General features: G+C 45.7%; 3 protein-coding genes across 6 annotated transcripts in view; 2 read left to right on the plus strand and 1 right to left on the minus strand.

Moving 5' to 3' along the window:
• GNL2 (G protein nucleolar 2) overlaps nucleotides 1–6,334 on the plus strand; it is a 21,477-nt gene extending 15,143 nt beyond the window's left edge. For 3 of the 4 annotated variants that reach the window (XM_036447346.2, XM_036447347.2, XM_036447351.2), the window contains 8 exons: nucleotides 673–801; nucleotides 1,531–1,635; nucleotides 2,410–2,568; nucleotides 2,768–2,893; nucleotides 3,620–4,068; nucleotides 4,415–4,494; nucleotides 5,309–5,394; nucleotides 6,146–6,334. In XM_036447346.2, coding sequence (XP_036303239.1) covers nucleotides 673–801; nucleotides 1,531–1,635; nucleotides 2,410–2,568; nucleotides 2,768–2,893; nucleotides 3,620–4,068; nucleotides 4,415–4,494; nucleotides 5,309–5,394; nucleotides 6,146–6,298 — 1,287 coding nt within the window. In that variant the 3' untranslated portion in view covers nucleotides 6,299–6,334. Of the gene's footprint in view, nucleotides 1–672; nucleotides 802–1,530; nucleotides 1,636–2,409; nucleotides 2,569–2,767; nucleotides 2,894–3,619; nucleotides 4,069–4,414; nucleotides 4,531–4,788; nucleotides 5,395–6,145 lie in introns of those variants that run through there. The other variant, XM_036447349.2, reaches the window with a different exon arrangement.
• Nucleotides 6,296–16,112, minus strand: DNALI1 (dynein axonemal light intermediate chain 1). Its single transcript, XM_036447356.2, has 6 exons — nucleotides 15,279–16,112; nucleotides 14,639–14,781; nucleotides 12,181–12,350; nucleotides 10,746–10,924; nucleotides 10,259–10,423; nucleotides 6,296–8,027 (listed from the first exon to the last, which is right to left on the minus strand). The coding sequence occupies exons 1-6, from the start codon at nucleotides 15,357–15,359 to the stop codon at nucleotides 7,992–7,994; spliced, it is 774 nt and encodes a 257-aa protein (XP_036303249.1). The 5' UTR covers nucleotides 15,360–16,112; the 3' UTR covers nucleotides 6,296–7,991.
• Nucleotides 16,113–16,206: 94 nt separating this feature from the next.
• On the plus strand, nucleotides 16,207–23,365 carry SNIP1 (Smad nuclear interacting protein 1). The gene is made up of 4 exons (XM_036447355.2): nucleotides 16,207–16,517; nucleotides 18,357–18,456; nucleotides 19,356–19,957; nucleotides 21,923–23,365. The coding sequence occupies exons 1-4, from the start codon at nucleotides 16,288–16,290 to the stop codon at nucleotides 22,185–22,187; spliced, it is 1,197 nt and encodes a 398-aa protein (XP_036303248.1). The 5' UTR covers nucleotides 16,207–16,287; the 3' UTR covers nucleotides 22,188–23,365.
• Nucleotides 23,366–25,283: the final 1,918 nt, after the last annotated feature.

The following is a 25,283-nucleotide window of genomic DNA, read 5'->3' on the forward strand; positions in this document are numbered from 1 at the left end:
CAATGAAAACACAAAATGTATTGTGCAGAGAAAAAGGATGAGTCTGGGGTTGGCAGTTGGTACATCTGCTAAGGTTCTCTTCCCTGAAGACATTTTTTTTTTTAAATATATTTTATTGCTTTTGTACAGAGAGGAAGGGAGAGAGATAGAGTTAGAAACATCGATGATGAGAGAGAGTCATCGATCAGCTGCCTCTTACACACCCCCTACTGGGGATGTGTAAGAGGTACATGCCCTTGACCAAGGGCAACCAAGGTACATGCCCTTGACCGGAACCGAACCCAGGACCTTTCAGTCCCCAAGCCGACGCTCTACCCATTGAGCCAAACCGGTTTCGGCCCCGAAGACATTTTATCAGTGGTTGGTGTTCTTCTAAATTGATGACTAACAAACTGTTTCTTCCTTTGTTTCTTGACCTACATACTTTTAACCTTAAAACATTCAAGAATAATTTCACATGGATGATTGAGGAAATGACTCACCTCTGATTGATTAATAACCATATGTATCCAGCCTGCTCAGACTACGTAGGTGGTGTGTGTCTATGCTTTAAATAAAATTCTAGCAACAGTTTCACACAATATTTTTTATATTAGCAAAGTGATACAACCTGTTTGTCCAAAGGGATTTTCATGACTGCGCTTATGTAGTGTGTATTCTTTTTTTGAACAGTTGCATACTGACAAGAAACAGATCAGTGTCGGGTTCATTGGCTATCCAAATGTTGGCAAGAGCTCTGTGATAAATACATTACGCTCCAAGAAAGTGTGTAACGTGGCCCCCATTGCAGGTGAAACAAAGGTACGTCTGGTTTGAGGGGGGTCTTATTTACTTCCAAGAATTTTATCTCCATGGAGGGTGATTATGTAGATCATGGAGATTTCTATTGCTGCTCTTGAATGAAGACTACTATTGAAGGGCTAGTCTCAACATAATAGTTTGAAATGTGCTGAGAGGTTTCTGCCCATTTTGATAAGACTAAGAGTATTTTGTATGCTATTATGAGACTTTGGCATTGGTAAGTGCTGTTCATATTTACGTCTGTTTTAAATTGTCACTGCAACCTTTTACTTCAATACACAAAGCAAACTCAGGAATATCCAATGGGTTAAGAAAGAAAGCTCAAACTTAGGGTAGTTGTTGGCTTTTGGGGGTCATACCCTGGAACACAGAATATTTGGGGGCAGCATACTTCTGCTGAAAGGAAGAGAATCCAAACAGTATTAAGCTCCCAAGAGTACTTATAAAATCAGAGAGAGGTTTACTAGATGTTATTGCACAACACTAGATGAGGATCCTGCCTCTGCATTATTTTTAGATCCTTAGCTGATGGGAACTGTAGTTTATACTTCATGAAGTGCCTCGTGCATGGCACACGTAGAGGAGAGACTTTCTAGCTTCGTTACTCAGCAGGTGGCTTCTTTTGACTCTTTCCCCTCCTGAGCCCCTTCATGAGCATCAGGGGTTTGTGAAATTAGACTCCCTAGTGTTTGACTTGGGAAATCTCTGGCTTTTTTTTTTTTGTCTCAGGTCTGGCAATATATTACCTTGATGCGTCGGATATTCCTTATTGACTGTCCTGGCGTGGTTTACCCCTCTGAGGACTCAGAGACAGACATTGTGCTGAAAGGAGTTGTAAGTACTCTGGTCCTGGTCCTTGCAGACTCTTGGTTTGCCTTCAGGGGGAAATGTTCTGTGAGGGACACTGGTACCTTGGCTTTTCACTCCTTTGGAAGACAGTTTGGGGTCAAGCTGTCTTACCAAACTTTAGGAACATGATGCTGAACAGGGCACCCTCTCCATTCCCCTTAAGCCTGTTTGAGGAGTTAGTGGAACCATGAGCATATCTGCTTAATGTCATCCCACAAAACAGAGGATCCAAAGGGAAGCAAGGCCTGTTTATGTTTAGTGATAATTCATCCTTGTGGGTTTACGGGTTGAGTCATTTTGGAACTCAGTCATTTCCTCACTTGTTTCTGAATACAATCGGAAACTTTAACTGGTTCCGCTTAACCTTAACCAGTGCTGCTGGCTATACATCCTGTGCACCTTCCTCCCCTCCTCTTTCAAGCTACTCCGTTCTCCTTGTGTGATGGGATTGGCAGGCTTTTAACCATTTCTGCCAATGAGTAGCATGAAGCATTCCAAGTTTAAACTGTTTGTGGAAGCCTCTCAGTTAGTTTGTGGTGAACTGGGATTAGAGCTGAGTCCTGGGCTCCGTGGCTGTGGCCGACTTTCGGTGGCGCTCCTTCTGGCCCACCACGTCCAGCCACCTCAGAGACAGGCTCCTGCCAAGACCCACTGGCTATGTGGTTTGAAATCTGTTTTTGGGTATTATTACAAACAGTACTGTGAGCTTCCTGCTCCATAATAAGGTTTGTAAGCAAGAGCTTTCCTATTAACATCTAGGTTCAAGTTGAAAAGATTAAGGCTCCCGAAGACCACATTGGTGCTGTACTCGAACGAGCAAAACCAGAGTATATCAGCAAGACGTACAAGATTGATTCTTGGGAGAATGCCGAGGACTTTCTTGAGAAGCTAGCTTTCCGGACAGGGAAATTATTAAAGGTGAGCCGGGGTTTGTGAGATTTCAGACGGGGACTTCTGCAGGCAGTGTGATGTGGTTCTTCCTTTGTCAGGGAGGTGTGAGCAGCTGGTAACCTGATGGCAAGTAGATGGCGGTAATGAGCAACTGCTGATGTGCCTCCAAACTGGGTGCTGGTTTTGGTCTTCGAATTTAATTGGGAGTCTTTCTACGATGTTTCAGGGCGGCGAGCCTGACTTGCAGACTGTGGGCAAGATGGTTCTCAATGACTGGCAAAGGGGCCGCATTCCTTTCTTTGTCAAGCCACCCAATGCAGACCCCCCTGAAGAGCCCTCTACAGCCCCCCAGGTGAGTACAGGGTGGACCCACCTCTTGGAATAATATATTGCATCTGAGAAGCATCAGTATAAAGTCTGGTACATCTCTTTTCATCAGTATCTGAATAGGCTCATTTTCATATTCCTGCTCCTTCTGAACTCATCTTATGCCTTCCTTCTATAATAGATGTCTCCCCAGTGCCTCTCTTTAGCACTGGTCACTTCCTAAACTAATGCTGCTTTCATTCTTAGGTAGTTGTGTGTACTTCTCTCTACAACATCCATTTCTTACAATCCTCAGAGAAGTTGTAGGGAATCTTACCCAGCATTAAGTAGGTATTTGGTTGTAATGATTAAATACTTTTACAGTGGGTTCTTCCTCTGGAACTGCAAATATAATTCTTTAATCTTTATTGCTGGGTTCTGAGTTTACTGCACATTGGTTTATAATAGACTAGAAGCCTGGTGCACGAAATTCGTGCAAGGGCCTTTGTCCTGGCCCCCACCAGTCACCACTGTGGCCGGTGGCCTGTGATGCCTCTGCCTCAGCCCCCACACTGGCTTTGTCTGGAAGGAATGACATCCTGTCTAATTAGCATATTTTTTTATTATAGATAGGGATATGACACAAATTTGGGTGTTCTTCACACTCCCCCTTAGTCCTAAGAAGAAGAATACCTCATTTGAGAGCAAGGTATAAATTCAGAAATTCCATTTTTCTTTTCTCATTTCTCTCCCCCACCCTTTGGCTGAATAGCTTCCATCGTCATCATCTTTGGAAACTGCCACTGAAACAACCCAGAACAACCCAGAAGAGGACATCACAGAAACTGTAGGTGAAGCGTCAGAATCTGTCTTCGAGGAGGAAAAAGGAGTGAACAGTCCCTGTGATGCCAGCTCAGAGATGCAGCAGATCCTTGCGCGGGTTCGGCAGAACTTCGGCAAAATCAACGTCGTACCTGAATTCTCTGGGGATGACCTGGTTCCTTTGGAGATGTCAGATATAGATGAGGAGCTAGAGAGCTCTGTAGAGGAGGAGGAGGAGGAACAGGAGCAACAGGGCGGCGAGGAGGAAGAGTGTTCAGAGTCCCGGGAAGAACACCAGGAAAATGACACCAAGGCAGTGATTAAAGCCCTGGATGAAAAGATCGCTAAATATCAGAAGTTTTTAAACAAAGCCAAAGCGAAAAAGTTCTCAGCAGTCAGGTATTTTCATCTCACAAATTGCAGACTGCTCTTTTCTTTTCAAGAAGCTTGCCATGAGCACTAGAGATATGTTTATGGGGATGGGGAGTTAGGGGGTATTGCGCACAGTTTTAAAGTTGTCTGTTAGATTTTCAAAATTGAGCTCCCTAAAATATGAGAAGCTTCAATATTTTTTTTAGAAATGCTCAGGGAGTTGCAAAACTGAAGTGTTGCCTTCTACCTACCAGTGGTGGTAACTGAATACGAGTGGGTTGTCTTAACCTGTAAGTCTGTCTCAAGTCAGCACGTGGCTTGAGCTGTGGAGGGGAACATCCAACAGTTTCATCATTTTGCTTTTCTGTTTCAGAATATCCAAGGGACTAAGTGAAATGGTTTTTGCAAAATCTGAAGAGCAAAAAACAGCTGAAGAAGATGTGGAAGATACAGGTAGAGTTAAATTATTAAATCATTTAAATGTGATTGGTATCTTCAGGACATTCAAGCTAAACAAATTATCTTTTTTTATATATATATTTTATTGATTTTTTTTTTACAGAGAGGAAAGAAGAGGGATAGAGTTAGAAACATCTATCAGCTGCCTCCTGCACATCCCCTACTGGGGATGCGCCTGCAACCAAGGTACATGCCTTTGTCCTGAATCGAACCTGGGACCCTTCAGTCCCTAGGCCCACGCTCTATCTAGTGAGCCAAACCGACCAGGGCTAAATTATCTCTTGATTGGCATCTTTAGGAAATCCAAACTAAATCTTCAAATTATCTCTAAATCTCAAATGATCACTTCCACACAATTATTTATATCTGGCAAATTACCTTGGTTTCACAATCTATAATACAAATGGGATTATCTGGTTTTCATTCTGCATATTTCTTAGGATTAAATTGATAATTCAGGAAACCCTCTTTAACAGGGTACATGGTTAGCCTTACAGTTTAAGGGTGGGTCTGCAGGCAGACTTTATTTTTGTGGTGGGCAAGGTGGTTCATGCATTTTTTATTGCATTGGACTAACAGTTTCTAAATCAAGAGTGTGTTTTCATGACATGGATGCACACCTTGCCAAAGCCTGTGGGGTGTCCCTTCTGGCCTGATGCCCTCCTCTTCTCATCCTGCTTCACTCTGCACTTTGCTGGCCATACTCATTCACTCTGGCTTTTTCCTTCTTCCAGCGCTTCAAGTTCCTTTCCATCTTAGGATTCATAGGCACATTTGTAACTTGTATGTGTGTATTCAATGTTTATAGCACCTGCCAAAAAGGGAAAGAAGAGGAAGGCACAGAGGGAAGAGGAACATTCAAATAAATCTCGAAAGACGCTGACATCTAAGGAAGTATGTGTTTTTTTATCTTAAGCATCACCCAGGTATAGAAAGTAGAGAGGAGGAGCTTGTTCTTACGGGGAACTCTTTCTGAAACTAGTGGCCTAGAGTTGAGTTCAAGGAACCCCAGTCCCAAGTGATAGAGTTGAAGACAGTTAATAGGATCAAAAGTTGGCCCAGTAGATGAAGATCTTGTCCTCAAACGTAGCCTATCATCTGGAAGCATCAGTTGGTTTTATGTGGCCCCGTGGAAATGACACAGTGAGCAGAGCTGTTACTAGGCAGACGGATCTCTGCTCCCTGTAAAGTTAGCTCTGTAACTGGGCTCTTCAGAGCTGGAATGAGCCCTCGTGGGAGGTGGAGAGCTTGTCAGAAGTGCAATAGAACAGATCTAAACGTTGGATGAGGGCTGGGCCCATTGAGTCTGTAACTTGGATTTGTCACGAATCACAGTGGAAGCACAAACTTTGTCTGGGAGATGGACCCTCCTTCGTTAGCACTGACTGCTTCTACCCTGTTTCCCCGAAAATAAGACAGTGTCTTATATTAATTTTTTCTCCCAAAGTTGCGCTAGGTCTTATTTTCAGGGGATGTCTTATCTTTCCATGTGCTAGGTCTTATTTTCGGAGGATGTCTTATTTTCGGGGAAACACGGAAGTAGTTGTGGAGGTGGCTTGAGGATGGAGCACAGAGAAATGGGGGCCTGTTTTGTGATTTGCAGAATCTGAATGGTTTGCCTTTTTTGTTTTGCCCTTTTTTACAGCGGAGGCGAGCAGCACGGAAGCAACAACCCAGAAAAGTTGGTGTCCGCTACTATGAAACACACAACGTGAAAAATAGGAACAGGAACAAAAAGAAGACCAATGACTCAGAGGGACAGAAGCACAAACACAAAAAATTCAAACATAAGCAGTAACTTTTTAAAAGCTGTTTATTAAATTATACAAAAATATGCATTAGAAACTGTTCAATTTCTTCCTGCCCAGTTGGCATTTCTAAGGCATTTGTTCTGAGGTTTGACAGCTGAAACCATTCACCAGTGCCAGCCCCCGGCCCCAGGAATTTCAGCAATGGAATCCATTGGCATTTCCAACACTGGGGTCAGCCTTGTGGTTCCTCCAGAGAGAAGCTCTGTCACGTAAATGTCTAATAGAAACAGGGATGATGTCTATAGAATGGGAAGGGTGGGTTTTTTGTCCTAGCACTTAGCATTATGGAGCAGAAGCTATTGGAATAGAATAGTAAGAACAAAATTTCAAGGATGTAGTGGGCATGGCCTGAGCTTCAAAATATGAAGGCTACCGCAGCTTCTCTTGCCCCTCATTGTCTGGTAGGTGGGTCCCGTTGGGATATGCGTGCTATACTGTTAAGGAGGAATGGCACTAGTACATCTCAGTGAGTGGCATTCTTTCCCATGAAAAAGACAGCATGCAGAGCAGAGAGGGAGTCTTAGAACTACTAAGACCCTGGACAAGGGGAAGCTGGGCCTTCAAATTTGAGGATCAAATGGGGGCGTTTGACTTGGAAGTTGAAGGTAGCTCTTGGTCTGCAGTTAGTCACTGAGCCTGGAAACCCTACCAGGATGGTGGCAGTTAGTTTTCATGGATCAGAAATTGAATCAAAGTTGTAGAAATAGTGGTTTTTCAGGCTCCACTACGAGAGCCCTCCTCACATCTCCAGGGGAATATAGAGTGCTGAGAAACATTCCAGCTGAGGGTGCTGAAGTCACGCAGCTTGCTGCCCTCACCCACCCTGGTTTGGCCTGAATTAAAAGATTTTTGCCGCTTACATAGACTGGGTCTACAAAGCCAGAAGAGTCCTGCGCCTCCAGACTTTGAGTTGAACTTAAGAGGAATAGTAAAATGCAGTAGGTCACAGCCTGACAGTAATTAGGACTGGAGGTAGATTTGGGCACCTCTCCCATTGTTAACTAAATTTAGCTACTTAGAGGGATGTAGGGCCAGGGTTTGATTTTCAGCAGAGGAAAGTGAACAAATTGGTTTTGGGGGAAGATGTGAAGTATAAGCCGTTCACCGTAGACACTGAGTTCTTTCCAGGAAACATTTACTTAAAAGCCATGGGTTTGCCACTATCTTCTCACCTAGGCAGTCTAAAACTAAAGAAGGGGTCCAATTGACAATTTATACAGTATAAATCCTTCAAAATGAGTTTCTAGAACTGTGAGCCAGGATGGTGAAAAGACGTCAAATAAGGGAACAATTGAGGCCAGAGGAGCCCAAGTTAGGTAAGACGAACTGTGGACCCAGAAGGGGATGAAACCAGCTGTGTCCTACTAGGATCAGTGATGAGAAAGCAGTTGCTTCACCTAAGAGGGATGCAGCAGAGAGGGGTGGATGCTAAGTCTTACTATTTGACTTGGCAAATCCCAAGGTTGGCTAGAGACGGGCTGCCTGGGCCTCACCGCCTTCCATTGCCCAGCCAGGAGCCTGGCTGCCAGACTTAGGTGTTCCATGACACTGTGACTTCCGACAAATACGTAGGTGGTGATCAGTGGAGCGTGTGGCTTTGTTCATTTAGGAAACTAGCTTTTTATTACAAAGGGCTTACGATGATGGGGTAGTAGTGTTTGTGGACCCATATGGAAATTATCACTTCTTTGGTGCAATAATGCCTTCCAGTTGGGCCTGCAAAGCAAAAAGAAACTTCATTAATATTTAAAACTTGCAGCCTAACAAATAGCTGAGAGGTGATAAAAGTCTGGGAAGGATAATCCCAATGCTGCCACTCCACACATCTCCCTCTCCCCCCGCACCTCCTCATTCCCAACTCCATATTTTCTAGATTAGCTGGTTTCTGGCTTGGCATACTGTCTTGCTACATTAGGAGAAACCAGAGCTGTGCTGGTTTCCATACAATAATGGCTCAGTGCATAATATAAAGCATTGAAAAGGAAATTGAATCAAAGTTGTTGAAATAGTGGTTTTTCATGGCTCAGATTTCAGGCCTAAATATGTCTGCTAAGTTAAACTTTGGGATCCTGGGAGCTCTGTGCTGGGACAAGAGGTTTGGGAAACAGCAAATTTTCAGCCACTGAGACAACTTGACACCCAATTAGAGAAAATTGCTACCAGTGAGTAGGGAGCTGTCTGTCTTGCATGTAGAGCCGAAGACACTTGGGAGTTACTGCTCTGCTCCTCTGGCAGCCAGTAACATAATTTACTATCATGGTGTGTGGACAGATCTTTAAGTAGGTCTATCCTGGGGACTGCAAACACTGCTTTATTTGCAGTGCCGTTTTGAGCCAATAAAAATAACTCACTCCTAAAGAGTCCTTCACCCTGGGGATTATAGCGTGGCTTGTTAATGTTAGAAAGATGCCAAGGTGCCCTGCTTTGCTCTTGCTGCCAATTACTATAGAGGAACTGAGGACCTTGGGCTTAGGATAAAGGAGGACGGCAGATAAGGGAGGCAGCTTCAGAGGCTGCTAAGTAAACATGCACATCTGGCAGTGAATGTAGCTTTTCTGTTATTAAACTCGGCAACAAGAAAATCTGTGTCATCCTGCACAAGCACTAGCTGCTAATACAAGCCCTTCTTTATCTCAAGTGCCTGTCTTGGTTTGTAATGCCAACAAGCCTGCCAGTCCCAAGAGTGTAAAATTTCTATGGGACTAGGGTGGACAGCGAGAAAAATTCAGGGGCCCCTTCTGGCTAAGGGCCATGGGAGACAGCCACTAAATGTCAATAAGCCATATGTCCAGAACAGTGGTTCTCTAGCTGAAGCCAGCATCAGAATCACTTGGGGACCTTGTTAGAAGAGATTGTTGGACCCAAACCCAAAGTTTCTGATTTGGTAGGTCTGGGGGTAGGCCCAATCATCTGTGATGAGAATGCTGGTCTGGAATCCAACCTTTTTATTAAAAATCCTCACTTGAGGATATTCTTCTTGATTTTAGAGAAGGGGAAGGGTGAGAGAAACACTGATGTGAGGGAGAAACTGATCGGTTGCCTTCCCATATGCACCCGACCAGGGATCGAACTCACCACCTTTCAATGTATGGGATGATGCTCCAACCAACTGAGCCACACTGGTCAGGGCTGGAACCCAGTTTTTGAGAACCTTTGGACCAGACAGCCTTGAGTTTCAGAGGCCTGGCCCCTGCTCAGCCCTTTTCTTCACCAGCCCCCCTCCTTCCCTTCCCTCCAGCTCAGCTGGATAAAAGTATACATCTGCAAGCGGGCTTTGAGGAAGAATATGGTTCTTCCCTCTCAAAGGGCCTTCCCTGCCTGCCCCAAATGCAGGGCCTAGGTGGGGACTGACTGCAGGTGGGAAAGCAATCCTGGGGAAGCTCGCTGAGAGCTCTGCTCACTCTAGGAAGGGCCAGATCACCAGCTGCCTAAGGGAAGAAGTTCCACTTTTTGTTATATCCAAGTCTCCCAAGACTTTTCCAAGGGGAAAAAAAGCACTGGAGAGCCAGGCTGAGGGATCATGGGTGTTCAGAACTCAGCCTCCTCCAGAACCAGAAGAATGGGGAATCCAGGTAATGAATCCTCTTCTTCCCTTACTCTCCCCACTCCCCACCCCCACCCCACCCCCCAAAAAAAATCAGCTTTCTTTACTCCTGGCCAGTTTAGGTCAGTGGTTAGTGTTGACCCTCAGACTGAAGGGTCGTAGGTTTGATCCCCAGCCCCGGTCAGGCATGTGGGAGGCAACAAGTCCATGTGAGACATCTATGTTCCCCCCCCCTCCCTGTGTGTGTGGTTTCTCTCTTTCATTCTCCAAAAATCAATGAAAAACTGTCCTCCGGTGAGGATTTTACAATAGTCTTCCATAGGAAAAAGAACCAAATGCTTGGCCTATGTGGCTTGGAGGGCGGGTGGGCGTGCACCTCCACCTGGGTCTGTGCCATGATTACCTTCAGCTGCTGATTGGTCCGCTTCAGGAACTGAATTTCCTCATTGTGCTTCTTCTCCTCCACCTGCCTCCTCTCGTTCTCCCGCTTCTCTGTGGCCTCACACTTTGCCTTCTGCTCATTGACTTGCCTCTCCAAGTCTCTCTTTTCCGTTTCCAATTCTGCAATCTGAGGACAGAACCCCAGTCATCCTGGGACGTCGTCAAGCGGATGGGGCGGCTTTAGGGCCCTGTAGAGGGGCCCTGGAACACAGCTGTCCAACCCAAGACATTGCCAGGGTCTGTACTGCCACCCAGTGGGAGGTCAGTGCCTGACACAGCACATCCAAGAGGAGACAACCCTGCAGCGACCCTTACACTCTGGACCAAGGGTCCTCACTCAAGTGATGGAGAGCATCCCAAGAGACCAGAGTTTAGTGCCAGAATGACAACCATGTGTCCCTGAGACAGAGGAGTCCAGAGGGCCAGAGGCTTGTGCAAACCCCACTCACTTTCCTCTCCATGTCTGACTTCCCCTGTTCAGCCTGCAGCGCCTTCCTCATGCCAAACGCCACGCTGCTCTCATACAAGGTCTGGTAGGCGGCGATGGTCATGCGGATCTCGTCCCGGACTCGCAGCAGCAGCAGCCCCCTCTCCGCACAGTTGATGGTGACCTCACGAATCAGCTCATCTTCCAATGCACACACACACACATACACAGTGGTCAGAGGAGGTTGGCAGAAGGGGAAATACACCTGCCTACTGCAAACCACCCTTCCTATTGGAATGCTGTCCTCCTCACTTGGTGACAGATCTCAGGCAGGGGCTTTCCGTGGTCCCAGGAGCCTTGCCATGTAGCCACTGCTCTGAACTTGGCACTTGGGAGTTTGGCAGTGGGCAAACCCAGGGCAGAGGGAGACAGGAGCCCCAGGTTTGCTTGCAGCATGAGACCCCTCTCTTCCATCTTCAGCCAAGAACTGGGGACTATTCAAAGAAACACAACTTTTCTATTTGAAGATGGTGGCTGCTTTAAAGTAGCTGGGAAATCCCACGTGTCTCCTTGGCTGGACTGGTTTGGGGCTGGGAAACACCACAGTCTACAGTTTGCCCACCCATCTCCTCCATAAATGCTGTCCAAAAACCACAATCACACTCAGACTACAGGCAGCTTGTAGCCCTTGCAGCTGCCCCAGGGCTTGGAGGTGGTTTGCCTGTCCGAGTCCATGTGGGCCTGTGATAGTGGGCAGAGGCCAGACACACACCTGCACTTGAGAAGGGAGAACTTAAGTCCTTCTGTCTGTTAACAACAAATTACCCTGAGTGTTTTCTGGACTAAGGGCTAACTGTTGATAGGTGGATATGAATAGAGCACATTAATTTTTCTGATTAAAAAATTAACACATGCTTACTATAGAAATCTTTGAAAAAAAAACCCCAAAGATTTAAAAATGGAAGTTCTTGCCAAAACCGGTTTGGCTCAGTGGTAGAGCGTCGGTCTGTGGACTGAAAGGTCCCAGATTCGATTCTGGTCAAGGGCATGTACATTGGTTACGGGCATATCCCCGGTTGGGGGTGTGCAAGAGGCAGCTGGTCGATGTTTCTCTCTCATTGACGTTTCTAGCTCTCTATCTCTCTCCCTTCCTCTCTGTAAAAAATCAATAAAATATATTTATAAAATGGAAGTTCTTATTTACTCCAATATCTGCTAAGAGGTGAGGAACCAAGTTATCAGGTTGACCGGCAAGGGAAGGAACTGGTGGGAAAGGCAGGGCTGGGAGGAAGAAGAGGGAGCATTTAGCAGATCCGGAGGGAGAGAGGTAGTGGGGCACAGATGATTCCAGGGATGGGGTGGGCTTCAGCTCAGGGGTACTCAGAGCTTGGGGCTGTGCTGAAGCAGAAGAGAAAGAGGTAGTAGAGTGTAGTGTACCCTTCCCCCTGGCCACGCACCAAAACACTGTGAGTAGAGCTCCCTGCGGACAGGGCAGATACCAGTCTCCCTGGCCTGCCGCTGCTGCAGCTTCAGGTCCAGCTGCTCCTGAAGGTGCACCACATCCATCCGGGTGCTGGGCGTGCTGGACACCTGCTGGATCCATAGCTGTGTGTCTTCCACCCACTCCCTGTGGCACAGACACAGCCAGGCTGAGAGAAACCCATTGCCAGAGAGGGTGCTCAGGGCATGAGCAGAGATGGCCCTCCGAGCTCTCTGCCTGGGCAGGAGTGAGGGGCAGCCCTGTCACAAACCCATCAGAATCCCCCATCCTTCCTTCTTCCTCAGGGAGTGTGTGGCCCCAAAGCCACACCCACTCAGCTGCCTCCACAGGGGCCCTACCTCGGGGCTGGGCAGGCTGTGCTCTCCCACAGCCCTCTGTGAAATCATCACCCATGTTCCAGATCTTACCCTCCCTATGTGTTGAGGACAAATGTATGGTTTGTTGATTGATATGAACAGAAGGTCCAGTGGAAGTTGCCCCCTGACGTGTGGGGTGGGAGACACGGCACTATAAACCTCATGCCAATCCGAAAGAGGTGAATATGTGCAGGAGGTAAGGATGTTCTTAAAGGCAGGTAGCTCCTCAAAGCAAACCTTGGGCCAGAGGTGTGGCCAGATTCTAGAACCACAAGGAGGGAGCCTAAGGGCAAAATCACCAGGGGAGAGAGGGAATCCACAGGAAAACCAACCCCTCCCCTTTCTTTGACTTCCATCTGAGAGGAAACTGCAGCCTCTCTTTTCACCATAGCCTTAAAAACTGTGCTGTCAACATATTATATAAAAAACAGTGGAAGAGGCACGTCAGCCAGTGATAAATGTGGCTGCAGGAGAAAGAAGCAGAGTAAGGAGATCATGGGGGGAGAAGGGGCTCTTTTATAAGGATTCTCAAGGAAGTCCTCCTTGAAAAATGGCATTTGAGCAAGACCAGGTTAAAATGTATATTTTATTGATTTTGTACAGAGAGGAAGGGAGAGATAGTTAGAAACATCGATGAGAGTCATTGATCTGCTGTCTCTTGCACACCCCCTACTGGGGATATGCCCGCAACCAAAGTACATGCCCTTGACCGGAATTGAACCTGGGACCTTTCAGTCCCCAAGCCGACGCTCTATCCATTGAGCCAAACCAGTTTCGGCTGAGCAAGACCAGGTTAAAGAAAGGAAGGGAACCAGGTGAATATTAGGGGAGGAGTATCCTTGGCAGTAAGAATAGCAGTTGTCAAGGCCCTGAGGTGGAAGAGTGAAGTGTTTCAGAGACAGCAAGCAGTGGCCCCTGGGGCATTAGCACAGTGAACAAGAAAGAGAGTAACGGGAGATAAGATTCCGCGTATATTGGGGCTAGATCATGCCAGGTCTTACAGACCATTGAAAAGACTGTTGGTTTTAGTCTGAGTAAGATAGGAAGCCATGAGTTTCAGGCAGAAGCCTGGCATGGTCTGACTTATGATGTGGGGGCTCTGTGGAGCATAGCTTGTAGGGACAAAGAGTGGAAGCCAGGTTTTCAGTGGGAGGCCACTGCAGTGGTAGAGGTGATGAGCAGTGACTACAAACAAGAGGATGGAAACAGAGCTGGTGGAAAATGGTCCGATTTGGGAGATGATTTCAAGGCAGGGCCAAAAGAAATCGATAAAGGAGAGGATCTGTGATGTGAAAGACCAAGAGGGATGAGATGTGGCCTGAGCCCCCAGTAGAAAGGGAAGAGGGGATGAGTAGGTTGGGGTAAGGAAGAAATTATGAGTTTGGATATGTTGAGTGTGTGTGTGTGCGTGTGTGTGTGTGTGTGTGTGTTTAAATCCTCACCCAAGGATATTTTTTCCATTGATATCTAGAGAGAGTGGAAGGGAGGAAAGAAGGAGAGAAAGAGAGAGAGAAACATCAACGAGAGAGAGACATCGATTTGTTGCCTTCCACACATGCCACTACAAGGGCTGGGAAACCTGCAAATGAGGTACATACCCTATACCAAAAATCGAACCCGAGACCCTTTGGTCCACAGGCCGATGCACTATCCACGGAGCAAACCAGCTAGGGTTAGACATGTTGAGCCAGTGGATGGGGTGGCTTGAGTGCCCTATCAACCTCTTCATGAAGGTAGTAAAGCAGTCGTAAAATATATGGCTCTGAGTTTAGAGGCGAGGACAGATCTGGGAGCCTCCACACTTGGGAGCCTCCACACATAGATGGCATTTAAAGCCACGAGCACTCTGGAAATGAGGGTAGGCAGAGAACAAGGTAGCCCCACCTTCCCAGGATCCAGCCATCTGTAAGCTCTAGGAACTCAGAGACACTGGGAGGAAAGATCGGCCAGAAACAGAGACAGCATGTCTCTTTCCATGTTCTCAAGTTCTTGGATGCAAAAGCCTGGGCCACTACTCCTGCTTATTAAAAAAAAAAAAACACCTTTTTTTCCTCTCACCTTGGGGGCAGGATAGCATTCAAGATTTCTTCTGCCTGCTTTGTAGGATCTGGGACACATGAAATTGAGAGCTTGGACTTGGGTGGCGGTGGGACTGGACCTGAGGGTCCAGGCTGCTGGGGGCTGACTTTCAATGGCCGAGCCTGGGAGGAAGAGACACATTAGGGCAGGAGGTGATTCAGATACTAAGCACCACACGTTCTGGGCCTTGCTCCAGATTTCCCACACACTCTCCCCACCTGTCTTCTCAGCAGAAGTTAAGTCTCAGGGCGCAAGGAGGCCAAGAGTCTCTGGTCCCAGCCCAATCCAACGCTCGTATCTCCTGAATCGATGTTTCTGGCCCGAATGCTCAGGCGTCTGCTTTCACTACCAGATCTATTCTTGCACCTACTACCATGAAAAAACGGCGAATCCCATTCATCTCCTTGTGACTTCCTTCCCCGTCCTAAATTTACCCTCAGGAGTGGCCCAACATCTGGGCTTCTGGTTCCGCTCTCCTATCCTCTTTTTTTCATATCCCTATTCTCTTTACTCTCAATTGTTTCAGCCTCTATTCCTTGAGACTCCGGATCTTCAACACAGGCATCTGTCTTTCCCCATAGGAGTTCCGGGTTCCCCTGCCCCTAAGACCCATCCTTACTTTGGGGCTCCGTTTCTCCGTATTCCGGCTCACCAGCACCGGGGTATCATACTTGAGTAAAGAGTCCGCAGGGGGAATCATGGTGCCGGCGAGTAGCCCAGCAATAGCCCCTCAAAGGCAGGGCCTTGTTTACTGTCACCATGGAAACCTCTTCTCCCAGCCTCCAGGCCTGGGCGGGGCTCTGGAGTTGGGCGGGGCCAGCATCGCGCGAGTTTCTCTCGGCGCAGCATCCGGGTAAGGGTCTTCCTTGCTTAGCTTGGCCGGCTGGCTGCCTGCTCAACGGGTCGCTCTTCTACTCTTGGGAATCGGGAAGACGGGCTTCTGTGCCACGCTTAGCTCGCAATTTGAACGAGGTGGCAGATCACCTTTTGTGACTCCCGATTCTGTCACCTGCAAAGTGGGAGTCATAGAGGAAGACATCTGGAGTCTCCAGATTTTAAAAATCATTTGTTTTTAATGAAGTGGCGAAAAGACAACACAACAGTTGGAGAAATACCAATGATTTGCCCACGGTATACTATCTTATGATCTACTTCTTTCTTGTCTTCGTATTTCCACACATAAATGTAAGCACAGTTTGCGCACAAGTTTGTATCCTATTTCTTTCGTTTAACGTCTGGGTTTTTTTTTTTTTTTTGGTCATAATGGAGTTTGTAGACAGCATTGCAGATGGCGACATAACACCCGTCAGTTGACTAAACAATGTCCCACTGCTGAGCTTTTGAGTCGTCTCCGGGTTTAGGAAGTAATATACTAAGGACGCGGCGACCGCTGGGAGCATCGCTTTTTCCCGGGAGTTGGGGTTTGAAACTTAAAACTCGCGCCACCCGAACTGCGTCCTGACGGCCCCGCCCACCAAGCGTCGTCACGTGCTTAGCCTCGGTATCGCGAGGGTTTCTGGGAGAGCGTGTACTTCCAGAGCGGAAGTCCGGGGCTCCGGCACGTCACTTCCTTTCTGCGAGGGGAGCGCAACGGCCGAGTTTTCCCTACGCTCCGTGGACATCTCATCATGAAAGAGGTGAAGAGCGAGCGGGAGCGGGGCAGCCGGCGCCGGCACCGGGACGAGGACGTGGCGGCGGTGGCGGCGGCGGCGATGGTGGTGGTGAAGCAGGAACGCCTCAGCCCGGAGGCCGCGCCTCCCGCTCACCGCCGCCCGGACTCCGGCGGCAGCGCGTCCCCGCCAGCCAGCGAGCCTGGCCGCCCCGGTCACCGCGGGAACCGAGCGCAGAGACGTAGCCGGTAAGTGGGGAGCCGCCGCGGCGGGCCGGCCAGCCTCAGACACACACACACACACACCCCTAGAATGCAGAGCGCAGCGGCTTGGGCTGAATCGGACGGCGGTGGAAGTAGCGGCGGGGCTGGTGTTATTGTTTACTTGTTCCTGGCGTTGTCGCTGGGCGTTAGGGGCCTAATGAACAGGATCCCACCTCTTTATGCCTGTGTGCCCAGCACTTAGCGGCCAGCAAGGATCCTTTTATAAGTTGAAATGGAAGGTTTTCCTCGTCTGCCTGCAAATAGAGTGTGGGCGGTGTCTCTAATGATCGGCCCCAAAAGGTTTCCACTTGGAGCGCCTAGGGTTGTCTCTTGCTAGACGGGTTCATTTATTCATTCCACAAAGTTTTACTGAATACCTGTTATGTGCCGAAGGCTGCCCTGGGTACTGAGGCTGAAAACGGGACCCGACAGCTCGGTTAGTTAGAGCCTCGTGTGGTTCCCGCTGGATCCGGGTCAGGGCACAAACAAGAACCAACCAGTGAATAGTATAAGTAAGTGGAACAACAAATCGATGTCTCTCTCTTCCTTCCCTACCCCCTTACCTTTGTTCCCTCCCCTTCTCTTCCTCCCTCTCTCTAAAATAAAATAAAATAAAATAAAATAAAATAAAATAAAATGTAAGATGGACATTACCCTCTTGAATTGATGTCCTATGACCCTGAGACAAAATGACTAGCAAATAAAAAAAAGTTTGTTTATAACAAGTATTACGAATAGGTTATAATATTTAATGTGATAAAGTTTGCAGGGAAGTGGGAGAAGCCGCATTGAAAAGGTGCCATTTGAGCGGACCTGAATGATAAGATTAATTTGACCTTGTAAGGACCCAGGCAGGGGAAACAGTGTGTGCAAAGAATCTGTAATGGAATCAGTTGTGATAATCTTATTTATTTTTATTGATTGATTTTTGAGAGAGGGTGAGAGAGAGAGAGAGAGAAAGAAACATCGATTTGTTGTTCCGATTATTTATGCATACAGTGGTTAATTTTTTAAAATATGTTTTATTGAGTTTTTTTATTTTTTTATTTTTTATTTTTTACAGAGAGGAAGAGAGAGGGATAGAAAGCTAGAAACATCGATGAGAGAGAAGCATCGATCAGCTGCTTCCTGAAACCCAATGGGGAAGTGCCAGCAACCAAGGTACATGCCCTTGACCGGAATCGAACCCAGGACCTTTCAGTCCGCAGGCCGATGCTCTATCCACTGAGCCAAACCGGCTTCGGTGTGGTTGATTCTTGTATGTGCCCTGGCTGGGATGGAACCTGCAACCTTGGTGTATTTGGATGACACACTAACCACTTGAGATACCTGGCCAGGACAATTGTGATTGTTTTAGAAATAGAAAAAAATCCAGTGTGGTGATCAAAAGGAATGGTTGGAATGAGGTAGGAGAGGGAGGGAGAGGACTTGCTGATGGATTGAATGTGACTGTGGGGAAGGGGTGTGGGCGCTGCTGGTGAGGGGAAAAAGGATCAAGGATGACTTCTAGGTTTTTGGCTTGAGCAGGGTGGAGGGTGGTGACACTGACATGGCAAAGACTGAGAGAGGAAAAGTTTTGAGGGTTGGGAATCAAGAGTTATGTTATCTAAGTGTGAGAAGGTTTGGTAGGCAGTTATGTCTGTGGGTCTGGAACTCAGGGGAGACCGTGGGCTAGGAAGGCGAAGTTCCTGACTCCTACAGTGAGAAAAGCAGAGACCTTCACAAATGTGAAGTCTGTATGGTAGGTAAGCCTGATATTTGAAGGTAATTTACATGGGGGAGGGAAATGGAGATAAAATCCTTCGTGTACCATTCTTTTAACAGATCCCCAGCCAAAAAGAAAAAGTCCTCAGGGAGAAGAAGCAAGTCTCCTCGGAGTAACAGAAGCCGAAGTCCTCACCACTCAACAGTCAAAGTGAAGCAGGTAAGTGGATTGAGATGTTTTGGTGCAGGGTCTGAATCTAGAGCCTGTTCTCACCATTGCTAAAGTCTTATGCATGTAATCACTTGTATCTGCAATGGGATTTTCTCAAAACGGGTGAATTTTTTGTTGAATGAAAGAATATACGCCTGTAGTTGTAAAACTAGTATAGACATATACTCTGTCTTGTTTCTGGAAATGGTGACCTCTATATAGTCAAGACGTAAAAATATGCCCTGACAGGGAATCAAATGGGATCTATCTTCTGGTGCAGGGGTTGCCGCTTCAACCAATTGATCCCAGGCAGATCTTACATATTTCTTAAGCATATTCCTAGGTATTGAATAATATATTTTTGTTACTGTTGAAATGTGAGAAAGATAGCTTTCTCTTTACACATTTATCCTGTTTGTGATTAGTTAGCTCTCTTTGTTAGTTCTATTTTCTGTATATGATCTCTTTTTAGTTGTTTCTAGGGCTCTGAACATGGACTGGCACTGTTAGAGCTATAATTGAGCAACAACATGGGATACACAGTGTGGCCTTGCGTGGAAACATAATACCCACTGATAATCTTATTTCTGTGGGGCATTTTGCATTCTTAAAAATATATGTATTTTTTTTATTTCTGAGAGGAAGGGAGATGGGGAGAGAAATAGAAACATCAATGATGAGAATCATTGATCAACTGGGGATTGAGTCTATAGCCTGGGCATATGCCCTGTCTGGGAATTGAACCATTATGACCTAGTTCATAGGCCGAAGCTCAACCACAGAGGCAACCTGGCTAGGCAGCATTTTGCTCTTGAATGCCAAAGTCCAAATAAAAAATGACTTTTTGAATGTAGCTTGTTTGTAGATTTTGGATTGTCTTGAATATACTGAGTCTGCTCAAATTTCAGGAACGTGAGGATCATCCACCCCGGAGAGAACGGGAAGATCGGCAGCACCGGGAATCATCGGGACAGGAACACAGGCGAGCCAGGAGTAGTGACCGAGGCAGGCACAGGAGTCACTCCCACCAGAGGAGAACCTCTAACGAGAGACCTGGGAGTGGGCCGGCTCAGGGACGTGATCGAGACCTTCAGAACCTGCCGGCTCAGGAAGCAGAGCGGGAGTTTTATAATGCCCGAAGGCGGGAGCATCGCCAAAAGAATGAAGGCAGTACCAGTGGTAATGAGTCTCAGGAGTTGGTTCCTCCATCTGGTGGCAACAGCAAAAGCAAAGAGGTTCCCGTCAAGGAAAAGCCAAGCTTTGAACTTTCTGGGGCACTTCTTGAGGACACAAACACCTTCCGAGGTGTAGTCATTAAATACAGCGAGCCCCCCGAAGCACGTATCCCTAAAAAACGGTGGCGTCTCTACCCATTTAAAAATGATGAAGTGCTTCCAATCATGTACATTCATCGACAAAGCGCTTACCTCCTGGGGCGACACCGCCGTATTGCAGACATTCCAATCGATCATCCCTCTTGTTCCAAGCAGCACGCGGTCTTTCAGTATAGGTAAGTACATTTGCAGAAAGGAACTCAAGTGTGAGCAGAAGCTAGTGTCTCAGGATTACTAAGTTTTGTGGGCATGTATATGCAAAAGAATCCATACCTCATATCTAATATTCGTCTTAAGGAGTATTAATCTAATTACCTTTTAGATAATTACTTATATTTGTATAGGAGCATTGAACTTGGTGTTGGGAATCCTGCCACTGCCACTTGCCAAGTGTTTGACCTGGGACAAGCCACTCTCTGGCCTCAGTTTCTACCTACTTCACAGGGTTGTTACGAGAGTTAAATGGAAATATAATTGAAAAGGTGTTGGCTGTGTCTGTATCTTGACAGTTTGCATAGTACATCTGCTATTATTTGATCCTCCCATCAGTCCTGCGAATAGCATAGGTACTAATGTCCCCATCTGACAGGTGAGAAGATTAATGTTCAGCAAAGCCATGTGACTTGACTAGTAAGTGGTCCCCATAATAGAAATCTGGCTCAAATCTAGTGCCCTTAACTTTTTTTTAAATATATATTTTAATACATTTTATTGATATTTTTACAGAGAGGAAGCCAGAAACATTGATGAGAGAGAAACATCAATCAGCTGCCTCCTGAACACCCCCCACTGGGGATGTGCCCGAAGCCAAGGTACATGCCCTTGACCGGAATTGAACCTGGGACCCTTCAGTCCATAGGTAGATGCTCTGTCCACTGAGCCAAACCAGCTTTGGCAAGTGCCCTTAACTTTGAAGTCTAAATCTGCTTTATTCCCTTTGGGATGGGAGATAAAATAAGTTGAAATATAGGTGAAAGAAACATTATTTTAATTATAAACAACCCCAAAATTTTCATAATTATGGAAAGTTTATTATTTATTTATAAATATATTTTATTGATTTTTTACAGAGAGAAAGGGAGAGCGATAGAGAGTTAGACACACCAATGAGAAACATCGATCAGCTGCCTCCTGCACACTCCCTACTGGGTATGTGCTTGCAACCAAGGTACATGCCCTTGACTGGAATCGAACCTAGGATCCTTTAGTCCATAGCCAACTCTCTTCCACTGAGCCAAACTGGTTAGGGCTATTGATTGATTTTAGAGAGAGGAGTGAGAAACATTGATTTGTTGTTCCATTTATTTATCCATTCATTGGTTAATTCTTATATACGTAACCTGATTGGGGATGGAACACATGACCCTCACATATGAGGACAATGCTCTAACCAAATAAACTACCTGGTAGGGACTATATTTTAAGCTTTTGATCTACCATGAATTTCCTGTCCCAAGTAGGTCTCACCTTTTTACTAAGTATTATTTAACTTGCTCCTAATTTCTAGATTTAAGGGCGTATTTTCTCCTTCTTTCTTAGAGTTTGAACTGGAGCTGTATTGAAGCCAGGTATTTACCACATGTAGACAGTGTTAACAAAAAGCTGGATGATCTGAAGCAAGATCTGGCCCACATTTTTCTCTCGTTTTTTTTTTATATTGAACTTATTGGGTGACATCCTATATAATAAAAAGCTAATATGCAAATCGACCAACAGCGGAACAACCAGTCACTATTATGTGCACTGACCACCAGGGGGCAGACACACAGGAGCTGCCCCCTGGTAGTCAGTGCACTCGCACAGGGAGAGTGCTGCTCATCCAGAAGTCGGGCTTATGGCTGGTGAGCACAGCAGTGGGGAGCTGCCCTAAGCTGGCAGTCAGACATCCCCTGAGGGCTCCCAGATTTTGAAGGTGCAGGCCGGGTGGAGGGACACCCCCTACCCCCTCTACGAATTTCCTGTGCCGGGCCTCTAGTTGGTTAATAAAATTAAAGGTTTCAGGTGTACAATTCTATAATACATCATCTATATATTGTATTGTGCATTTATCACCCTATGCCAAATCTCCCCTCATCATTATCCACCCTATATCCTCCTCTACCTACCCTCACCCCCTTAGGTTTCTCTCTTATCTCTTCTAGGCTTGTGGAATACACCCGTGCTGATGGGACAGTTGGCCGCAGGGTGAAGCCCTACATCATTGACCTTGGCTCAGGCAATGGAACGTTCTTGAATAACAAGCGCATTGAGCCACAGAGATACTACGAACTGAAGGAAAAAGATGTACTTAAATTTGGGTTCAGCAGCAGAGAGTATGTTCTGCTTCATGAGTCCTCTGACACCTCTGAAGTAGACAGGAAAGAGGACGAGGATGAGGAGGAGGAGGAGGAAGTATCTGACAGCTAGCAAACTAATAAACAACCCAAACTCTCGAGAGACCTTTCCTCTCTGCGAAGGCTTTGTGATTGACTCAAGAGCACCGGGCGCTCTTGTAATGCCTCTTATTGCCTTAAGTCTCTCCTCGTTGCTGACCAGCTTATGTTATAATGTAAGAAAACACGTGTTTGTTTAAACCTTTCTGTGGCCCATCACCCACTTGCCTGTGGGCATATGTTTTCAGAGCAGTCTCACCAATACGTACGTTGTATTCTCGTAGAAGCATTGTGGCTTTCGTTGGTGCTTTCGGAACTGCTGCCTAGGAAACTATAAACCCTTATCTAAAGGGGAATTGTGGCTTCTCTTTGTACAGTTACTTTATTTATAGGCTTTGTGGACTGGGTTTGTTTTTTGTTTTTTTTCTCTGGGGCAAATCCCTTAACAGAATCTTTCTAAGCTTTGGTTCTCACCAAAACAGCCTCCTGTATATACCAAAGCTTTGACCTGGTTGAGCTCTTGAGTCACAGAAGTTGATTTTGCACTTCTTTTTTGGGGGGTGGGAATTTACCACATGACCTCATTATTGACTGTTGGACTTAAACAGATGCTTTAAGGAGCCTGATTAAGCATTTGACTGTCCAGGAAGATCACCATGACTACTGCCAGTGGGGGCCGGTCTAATGCCACGAGAGGCTGAGGTGCATCGAGGATCTGTTTCCTGTGAGAATTCTGGTGTCTCCATGGAGCATGTACAGAACAATTTTGACCATCTTACTCTTCAACTTTGCATTTTTATTCAACTGTTAATCTCTTTCTCTTTTTGAGAAACACACTATTATTTATGTGGCAGGGTCCTTGCATTTTTCTAACAACTTGTGTACATGTCTAAAGGAGGTTGTGTAGTTTATATGTTTCATCTTTTTAAAAACATCTATTTACCTTCCCAAGGCTGGAAAGCATGGGAATTTCCTAATTTTCCACTAAAGGAGTCTGTGTAAGTAGATAATTCATAACTACTTACATATATATATATAGTGTGAATATGTATCTAATTGTGTGTGAAAGAGCTGCAACTGATTTTCATATGAGGATGTTTTGTGATGTAAATGTAATGCTACATGATAGGTAAACGCAACCTGCATTTGAAGAGCAGGTTTTCATTTATATGTATTTTTGGGATAAAAAATAATAAAATTGTAAATACAGCCTCATATCTTGACAAGTGAGTATTGGTCCTGTTGAAGCTGCAGTGTTTTCTGTATTGGCAGTTAAGGGGTTTTCTTTCCCAGAATAGAGTTGGGGCAGGTTATGCATAGTGGGCCTTGTACCAGTTTATCCCTGCCCTCACTAATTCACCCTCTGGTGGTGATGGGGGTGTGGGATGGAGAGAAAGGAGTGATCGTATAACTCAATCATTACTACTGCTAACTATTCCTCTTGGGTTGAAACTTAACGATACTATTAGATTGTCTTTATATTGTTTTTCCATTAAGGTCTCACCCATGTGTACTCGGGGGAGCAGCTGGCTAATGTTTACTCAAAAGAAATGAAAAGATCCTCTTTGAAGAGTGAACACTTAAGGTTAGTAAGATGAAAGGTTAGATGAAGGGAAGCTATAACCGTGTAAGAGCAATTACCGTATCCCCACTGTTCTTCATGGGCTTCTGTAATAGCTGTTTTTCTAATTTTTACATGTGCCACAGATCACAAACTACATATGTGCATGTCTAAAAGGTGTGTTCCATTGTGATGGATTTTGGATTATTCTGTTGATCCAGACTGATGGTTTTGTCTTTCAGTGTTTTAGGCACTAATCTGGCATCTCACTTCAGGGCCTCCTTGTTCAGTTTGTGCTACTCCTACTACTTCCTGGAGGCCTTGGGCTTTGCCATCCTGGTGGGCACTGTGACGACCATTTTTGCCTACATTTTCAATAAGAGGTCCCAATTGTGTACATGTTTGCTTCCTGGATTAACAGATTCTTCATGCAAAATATCTAGGAAGATGCTCTCCCTCTCTCTCTTTTTTTTTTTTTTTTAAGAAGGAAGGTTAAAGGAAAGATTCATCTCCAGAGCCACAAATAACCAGCAGGCTTCTCATTTGAAGGTGACATAATCTTAAAGCTTTCTTTTTTAGTATATTTATTGGTTAGAAACTCAAGTTCATCTAAGCCAGTGGTTCTCAACCTTTTTAATGCCAAAACCCTTTAATACAGTTTCTCATGTTGTGATCCCCAACCATAAAATTATTTTCGTTGCTGTTTCATAATTGTAATTTTGCTACTGTTATGAATTGTAATGTAAATACTATGTGTTTTCCGATGGTCTGACCCTGCTAGCGGTTCTCAACCTGTGGGTCCCATAGGTTGAAAACTGCTGCTGTAGAGCTTATGACCATTGGAAAACACAGATATTTACATTACGATTCATAGCTAGCAAAATTACAGTTATGAAGTAGCAATGAAAATAATTTTATGGTTGGGGATCACCACAACATGACAAAATGTATTAAAGGGTCGCGGCTTTAGAAAGGTTAAGAACCACCGATCTAAGCTATTTGCAACTTCTTCATTCCCTAGCTTTTCTCCTACCTGGTTGGTTTGTCTAAATTATTATCAAAATTGAGTAATATGTAAAACAGCCCTTTGCTTCTGGGACCCTTCCCCAAATCCTCTGCAGTGGTTATACATTTGTGCAGAAGTATGATACAGGGTCTTCAGATTTTCTCCATCAAGATGACTTTTCCTAGTCATCTTCTCATTCCCTCATTCTAACATTGACCAAGGACAACTCATTAAGTGCAGCTGGTAACTTTGTAAAAAATATATTTTTATTGATTACAGAGAGGAAGGGAGAGGGAGAAAGAGAAACATCAATGATGAGAGAATTATTGATCAGCTGCCTCCTGCACGCCCCTTACTGGGGGTTGACCCACTGGGGATTGATCCTGCAACCCAGGCATGTTCCCTGACTGGAAATCAAACCATGACTCCCTGGTTCATAGTTCCACACTCAACCACTGAGCCATGCTGGCCAGGCGTAACTGGTAACTTTAATACTTATATTGTATCCTGGTGATAAGTGAAAGTTATCAATTCAGATAACTGGAAAATTTTTAAAATTGTTA

The sequence above is a fragment of the Pipistrellus kuhlii genome, unplaced genomic scaffold, assembly GCF_014108245.1.
Source record: "Pipistrellus kuhlii isolate mPipKuh1 unplaced genomic scaffold, mPipKuh1.p scaffold_m20_p_2, whole genome shotgun sequence".
Classification (NCBI taxonomy): domain Eukaryota; kingdom Metazoa; phylum Chordata; class Mammalia; order Chiroptera; family Vespertilionidae; genus Pipistrellus; species Pipistrellus kuhlii.